At 41.0% G+C, this 8,368-nt stretch overlaps 1 protein-coding gene across 1 annotated transcript; it reads left to right on the forward strand.

The window, feature by feature from the left end:
• Nucleotides 1-1,898: 1,898 nt before the first annotated feature.
• Nucleotides 1,899-2,896, forward strand: LOC130842490 (spermidine synthase-like). Its single transcript, XM_057719154.1, is given in 2 exon segments — nucleotides 1,899-2,158; nucleotides 2,160-2,896. Coding segments are annotated over 2 exon segments (906 nt in total). The 5' UTR covers nucleotides 1,899-1,946; the 3' UTR covers nucleotides 2,854-2,896.
• The last annotated feature ends 5,472 nt before the right edge of the window (nucleotides 2,897-8,368 follow it).

Genomic DNA, 8,368 nt, shown 5'->3' on the forward strand with positions numbered 1-8,368 from the left:
AACTTTAGGCTTTTATTTTCCCTTCATTGTGTGAATGTGACTAAAGCAGAGCCATTTTTCAAAGTGAAAAGGTTTTATTTGGAAAATTCCTTTGAAATGACTTCTTTATTATAGATTCTAGAATTGCCAGACTATAGTCATTTCTAGAATATAATTCCCAAGAAATTTCTTCCGATAAAGTGAATTATGGATTACTGGCATATATATTTTTTTCCTTGCATGGCAAATAGGCAAAAAAATAAAGAGGATTTTAACTTCAATTTTGAAGAAAAATTGTTTGGTCTGCTGTCCTGAAATTTAATCTTTGATTATGGGTACTGTGAGTAAAACGAAAATTCAGGACTGCCGTTTCTCCCTGCCTCATTTTTCAGGCTCCTGAATATGGTTTTCTTTGAAATATTATGGGAATATATGTTCTGAGTAATGCTTGCCATGAACATTTAAAACACATGGCATATCCAAGGTAAAAATAAAGGAGAGCAACTCAATAGCATTCTGTCAGAGAGTTGGATTTTATGGTCTCATGAGAATAATCAGAAAACTCAACCATGAAGCTATCTATCTAAGCTACACACAAGACAGAGCTGAGAAAATGTTTTCCAGTAGATCTTTTAATCTACAAGCTTTAGGTCACATTTCTTCTGTGCTTATAGGTGTTAGGTATATTTGACAGACAGACTAGAAAAAGGAGAGTAATTATTAATGTGGAAAGCCAAGGCCATGATAGGCAGTAGGCTTATTCTGTGACGAGTTCTACAACCTATGTCAGTCACCTGATTCCACTTAGCCTCTATTTTCTCATCAGGAAATGGGAACAATAGCTGTTATTGTGATGGCAAGATAAATGTAACACATGTGCAAGTGTCATGAGATAGCACAACCCAAGCTAGTTTCATTGGTGAGATGAAGGGGGAAATGGAATTATGGTACCATGATGCCAGAAATTATCATGGAATATACATCTATTGATTTATTTTTTTTTAAATCATAAAATAAAATAGTTCAGAGAGAGTCTTTAAGGTGACAATTTCAAAAGAAATTAGTATCTTTTTGGTCAGAACAGTAACCACAATAACAAGAAAACTAGAGGGCACAAAATTTTGTCTTTGTGGAGAAGATGGTAGTGCCAGGTAGGAAGCAATATTATATAGTCAGAGAGGAAATCAGCAATGATTTCAAGTTTAATGAGAAAGGTACATTCCAGCAGAAAGCAGATAAGAGGCTTTGATTTTCTTGACAGTAGCACTCTCCACTACATTTAGTTGGTCTTCCGGTGATCCAACCCACTGGTTTGCCGGAGACTTTCCCAGTTTTAACACTGGGCATCCCAAATCCTCGCAAAGTCCTCCGTCCAGGTCAAACAGGCCTGTGTCTATGGTCTTCATAGCCAAACTCACTGACTGTGAGTTTGTCAAGATATGCAGTGGGGAACGGAAGTTCACAAGCTTTCCACCTTCAGAGTTAAAACTGTAATTTTATTCTAGAACACGCATATTTTCTGGTAATGAAATATCATTTTTATAATTTTGTATTAAAAGTGTTTGCTAAGTGGGCACAGCACATCTTGTGCCCTCTAGTGGATGGTCCCAGAAGTGCCGGGAGGGGATTATGCCATACAGATGGAACACAAACAGTGATCAGGAGACGGGAGGGCTGAATGTTAATGATAAGAAATGGCTAGGAGATAAAAAGATAGCGAAGGACTCTGCAGAGCGGTTTTGGATTTCGCCCCTGCCGGCAGGCCCCTCCCCGCCGGAGGGGTTAGGGCGCGGGCGGGGTTAGGGCGCGGGCGGGGTTAGGGCGCGGGCGGGGTTAGGGCGCGGCGAGGGTGCTGGGTGGGGCTGGTCCCGCTGCGCTGCGGCTCCGCGCGGCCTGCAATCCCGGGCCGGAATCCCGCTCCCCCGGCCTCCGGTGCGCCCGCCAGCCCGCCTGCCCGCCTGCCAGCCATGGAGCCCGGCCCCGACGGCCCCGCCGCCTCCGACCCCGCCGCCATCCGCGAGGGCTGGTTCCGCGAGATGTGCAGTCTATGGCCTGGCCAGGCCCTGTCGCTGCAGGCGGAGCAGCTGCTACACCATCAACGCTCGTGGTACCAGGATATCCTCGTCTTCCGCAGTAAGAGCTACGGCAACGTGCTCCTGTTGGATGGCGTCATCCAGTGCAGAGAGGGACCAGTTCTCCTACCAGGAGATGATAGCCAACTTGCCCCTCTGCAGCCACCCTAATCCGCGCAAGGTGCTGATCGTCGGGGGCGGAGATGGGGGTGTCCTGCGGGAGGTGTTGAAGCATTCCTCCGTGGAGTCCGTGGTCCAGTGTGAAATCGACGAGGATGTCATTCAAGTCTCTAAGAAGTTCCTGCAGGGCATGGCCGTTGGCTACTCGAGCTCAAAGCTCACTCTACATGTGGGTGATGGTTTTGAGTTCATGAAACAGAACCAGGATGCTTTCGATGTCATTATCACCGACTCCTCAGACCCCCTGGGCTCTGCTGAGAGTCTCTTCAAGGAGTCCTATTACCGGCTCATGAAGACGGCCCCGAAGGAGGATGGCATCCTTTGCTGCCAGGGCGAGTGTCAGTGGCTGTACCTGGACCTCATCAAGGAGATGAGACAGTTCTGCAAATCACTCTTCCCGGTGGTGGGCTACGCGTACTGCACCATCCCCACCTATCCCAGCCGCCAAATTGGCTTTATGCTGTGCAGCAAAAATCCAAGCACCAACTTCCTGGAGCCCGTGCAGCAGCTGACGCAGAAGCAGGTGGAACAGATGCAGCTGAAATACTACAACTCTGATGTGCACCGGGCAGCCTTCGTCCTGCTGGAGTTTGCCCTCAAGGCCCTGAATGATGTGTGCTGAGCCCAGTCGCCGTTGCCGGTGCCCCCCAGGATCTCCGGCCAGCGAGCCTTCAGGGTGCCTGGACCCCGCCAGTCCTGGACAGGACTCCCGCAGACTCGCTTCCCAACCCGGTGTTACAGGCCCCAGAATGCTGCTGGGCCTGCCCTGTTAGGTGGACTGTCTTTCTGTGTGGCATTCAGCTTGCAAGCTTATAACCAGGTGTGTACAGCACCATCTCCACCTTCTGTCGCCCCTCACTCACCAAACACGTGTATCTAGAACAACAACAATGAGAACAAAGTACTCTGCAAATATTAGGAACTCAACACAAGATATTTGTATACTGTTTATTTTTGAGTATGCAAGAGCCTATTTTGGGGGGATGCAGTCTCCTCTAAGCCACTAGTAGCTGAGAACTTCATAGTACAGTTTATGTCTTGGAGGAGGAAAGAGTATTTTGATGAGATACAAATTGGCTATTCACTAAGAAGCTAAAGCCTAAATTAGTGCTAAAGTGGTGGGTCATAGGATAGTATATCTGAACCCAGAGTTGAAATTGGGGCAGAAGTAGTCTTTCTCTCACTATACCTTCCTTCACTTTAAGTGAATCTCTTGCCTGCTATAAAAAGAAAGGCAGGGCTCAAGAAATGGAAAGGAGAAACAGGAGAAAACCACAAAAATGAAGCAGGCAAGAGTTTTTCTGAATGCTCTTCATTCACTCAAAATTAGTAGAGTGAAATTCAAACCCACTGAATAATAATTAAGGCCCCATTTGCCTAGATTCCAAATATGTGATGCCTATTTGAGTAGGTGTGTGTTATCTAGCACTCATAAGAGTCATGTGACGGAGGTGGAAATAATCCTGTTTGATAACCAGAGAAAGGCCCATTCTAGATCTTAAGTCTGCCTTGGGCTCCAGAAAGCTAAATGTAGAATGTTGTGGTAACATACTGGTTATGTACAGCTGTGTTATATAAACACCCTTGATTAAATTCTGACTCACTTTTTGTTTTCTCCCAAACTTGTATAATGCCAAAGGCATTAATAATGTAACATTTATGCCTGGATTCTCTGAGTGTCTTGTCTTTACTCATGGCAAATGTTTTTTTAAAAGGAGGCGGAAGGTAACAGCAGTGGGGCTTGGAAATATTTGCTACAGAGGAATAGGCTCTCTGATCCTAGCTAGGATTGAAAGTCGGTGTGCCTCTCAGTACCTACTGCCACATCTGCCCTGAGATTCTTTCACAATTCAACTACGAGCGTTCTGGTATACAATTTGTCTGCTCCTCATTCGATCTTGCCTTTCTTTATGGAAACTATGGGAACATCTGTATTTCTTGCCTAAGGTGTAGGTGTAACCTTATATAGGTTTAGACATTGATGTAACAGTAGAGATTATGAGCTATAACCATTTGGCCCACTAAGCACTGGCAGTCTTCCTTGGAATGTAGAAGAGGAAAACTCCTTGATTCATTCATCAAATAAGTATTCAAAACATGACTGCTACATGCTATTGGGCATATAACTCCAAAATGCATCTTATAATGTTTTTTGGTAATTAGAGATATTATAAGAAAACACCTTTTTTTAAAGTTATAATGTTAAAACTGTTACAAAGCCAGAAACCGATATCCACTCAAAATTCTGTTAAAATTTGTCAATAAAGGCAATTCTATTTTATAATATAGTATTAAAAAGAATGAAAATAGAAATTACATGTAAATGACATGGATTGTGGGGTTGTGTTTAGATTTTCTTCCTTATATATTTAGGACAGGTAAACAGTTTCATAAGTTTTCTATTTTGTAAAAATAGCTATAACTAAATTGTAAGCTTCAAAATTGCCCCGGTTTTGCTTGACTAAAAGGACATGTAATAAGGGTTTGCATGTAGAAGCCATAAACCAAGTAATTAAAACATATGATTAGCAAGACAAAGTCATCTAGTTCATGTTCCTATTGATCAACAATGTTTATTAATTCCCCACTGTATGCTAAACTTTATTGGACATTCCTTTTGAAAAAAATCTTCAGTCAGACAATGGACAAAAATGTTTAAATTCAGCTATGGATGCTAGATCATTGTAGGTCTGAAAAAAAACCACTGTACTGTAAGTTCACTAAATGAAATTTGTGCTACCTTTGGTTAGACCATTAGTAGAGAAGAAAATAAATGAGAACTCGGATTTGGGACACTCTAGCCATTCCTGTGACCTAATTAATCTCTTATGCAGCACTCATTTAAATAATTTGTTCACACTAATTTTAGGTCTCTAAATTGCTCATACTTTGTGTGTAGAAACTGATTATCATTGTCATATCCATGAAGTGATACAGAACTAAGAAACTTCAACTCAGATCTCAAAATGAATTAATTTGAAATCTGCTTATCTTAGAGTAGCTCCAGTGGTCCCAATGTATGTGAATTTATAATATTGTTTGATTAACGAAAGGAGCCACTGGTGACCACATCAGGGACTGAAATAACTGAAAAGGGCAAAAATAAATCCATTCTGTTTTATTATAGAAGTTTTGGGGTACCGTTGGAGGCAGAGATTATTGAACTGACCATTCTAGAATATAAAGAAGAGTTTTGTGCCCAAACCACTGAGTCAGTGGTTCAGTGGTTTCTTAAACAAAAAACAAAAATAAGAAATATATATTTAGATGACCAGAATCCAAAATCGTGTTGAATTATAGTTAGAATTTTTAAGAAAACCAGATACCCAATATTACTATCCTAAAATTGTGTTTTGTATTTTACTCTGTGAAATCTGAGCTTTGTGGAACGTTTCTTAAACACAGTACTGTTTTAGTCTGTTTGGGCTGCTATAACAAAAGACCAGACTGGGTGCTTATAAACAACAGAAATTTATTTCTTACAGTTCTGGAGGCTGGAATGCAGAGATCAGGATGCCAGCATGGTGGGGTGAAGACCCTCTTCTGCACATTTCTTGTATCCTTGCTTGGTGGAAGGGGCATAGGGCCTCTTTGGGGGCTCTTTTATATGAACACATGAGGCAGAGCCCTCATGACTTAAGCACCTTCCAAAGGCCTCACCTACTAATACCGTCCCTGTTGGAGTTAGCATTTCAACATACGAATTTTGGGGGGACATGAACATTCAGACTACAGCAGTTGCCCTTCCAGTCTTCCTAAGAGTTGGTAGCTTCTGAAAGTGGGAAAACAGATGCACCATGATGACAAAATTTGTGCCTTAGTTTACTGTTTCCACAATGTACTGCTGAATCTGGACTTTTGTCAATATAAGGACGTCACACTCTCAACTGGATGGAGTAATTCATATTTAGTGATGAAAGAGTCCTCCCGAACACTGCATTTTCACTTTTTGAAGGGAGGTCTTTAGACACTAAAGCCAACTTGGAAAAACATACTTTTTAAGTCAATTTCACCACAGAAATGGTTGTAATGCTAGTGCATAAATAGACAAGGTAGAGTAAAGAATTAGGGCATTTAAATAGCCAGGCTGGGCAAAAAACAAGGTTATTGGCAGAGGTGGAATGGGGTGGTACTTTTTTTTCACAGTGGAAAGGAATTATTCAGATTGGATGCTTGTACTGTTCAACTCTTACTTTGTATTGCGTTCAATATATTCTCTTATTCCTGTAAATCTGTCTCTCAGCAAAGATGACAAAAGTTTGTGCTGGCAGGAAACCTGATCATTATGGGCCAAATGTTGGTGTGCCCCCCAAATTTGTATGTTGAAGCCCTAAACTCCATGTGGTGGTATTTGGAGATGGGGCTTTGGGGAAGTAATCAGGATTAGATGAGGTCATGAAGGTGGGACCCTCATGATGGGATTAGTGCCCTTATAAGAAGAGATACCAAAAAGCTTGCCCTCTCTCTTTTCCTGTGCACACACAATGAAGAGGTTATGTGTTCTCACAGAGAGATGGTGGCCATCTACAAGCCAAGAGAAGAGGCCTCAGAGTGAAACCTACCTTGCCAGCACATTGCTCTTGGAGATTCTAACTTCTAGTACTGTGAGAAATAAATATCTGTTAAGTCACTGAGACAGTGGTATTTTGTTATAGCACCCTGAACTGACTATGATAGTTCTAAATACCATTTTTTTTTCAATGATGATATAAAGACTTTCACTGCTCTTGGTGGGTTCCTCCTCTTGTTATGATACTGCCTTATAGTTAGAGAATAACTACCCTTGTATGGGTTCCAAACAATTAAAAGTAACATCATAAACTTTGCTTCATAAGAAACAGCTTTATAGTTTGGTACAAGTGCATTTCACCAGGAGGTGCTTCCTCTCAGCCTGTATTTTCCTTCTAATTGAAGTGGCAATTAAGTAGTTCATTAATGGTTGTGCCATAATCATAGACTTATATAAGGGATCATAAAGATAAGATTGTCCAGCCCTTTCATTTTACTTCTTCAAGGAAGTAAGGATGAATGAAAGAATAACTATAGCGTTATCGCCAAATGACATTTAAAGAAATGGTGATGCAATTTAAACAACCTTTAAAAAATAAAGGAAACATATAGGAAGACAAAAATGTATAGAGAATACTAGATATTTAGGTTTTATATTTATCTTCTTAAAGAGAAATTGAATTCAACTTTGGATTGGAGCTTCAGGAAACACGTTTGGCCTCATCTTATCTTTGAAATGAAAGTTACTGTCTTCACTCTTGAACCAACTGAGGTTATAAGGAGGAGGCATTAGAAAATTTGGTAATTGGTGAAGCTGGGGTTTTTTGCTTGTTTGTTTGTTTTGGTATAGTCTTTTTCTTTAGAATAGGAAGGCAGTATATTTTGCAAAACTCTTAAGAACTGCGAGGTTGTTTTCCTCCTTTACTGAACAGAAGCCACCTGCCACATATATACACTTTGGGAATTATTTTGATATGAGTTATGGGAAGTAGAAAGCAAAATCTTATACACTAGAGGACATAACTTTACAGTAAGTCTACAGTTGTCTTATAGTTGTTTATTGTGTCTTGAGTCTCTTTTTAATTCAAGGACGTCTTTAGGATCTAGTTTCTAAAAACAGTCTCAAATTGTCATCAAAATGTAATTGGGCTACCCTATGTTTTATGCTACTTTATGTTTTTGCTGTCAAGGAACTGACATTCTGTGAACCCTATTTAATTATCCAGCTATCTTAATAGACTGTGTTGAGTAAGAATTAAGGATTATTATTATTATCACCACCATCATCATCATTAATTGTGTTAAAAGGAAACCTTGGGAGGCATAAGTGACCTGCTGGCAAGGATTACCCACTCTGGAGTGTGCAGTGGATCAGTTTTGCTCTCAGCAGTAGGCAGCATTATAATCAATAGAAATTGCCCATATGGGGTTTAAAAGACACTGTGATAATTAAGTTCACCAGAAAGACATGGGAAGTTTTGGAGCTTATTGTAAACCACGACTCTGTGAACCTTCTGCAGATTTCATTGACTGCAGTGTCTAAATCAGAAGATATAGCAGGTTTTTTTCCCGTGCTCAGCAAAAACTAACTGCCTTTTGTGTGTGTTGGGGGGGGGGGGTATAAATAA

Source organism: Hippopotamus amphibius, chromosome X (genome assembly GCF_030028045.1).
Source record: "Hippopotamus amphibius kiboko isolate mHipAmp2 chromosome X, mHipAmp2.hap2, whole genome shotgun sequence".
Taxonomy (NCBI): Eukaryota; Metazoa; Chordata; class Mammalia; order Artiodactyla; family Hippopotamidae; genus Hippopotamus; species Hippopotamus amphibius.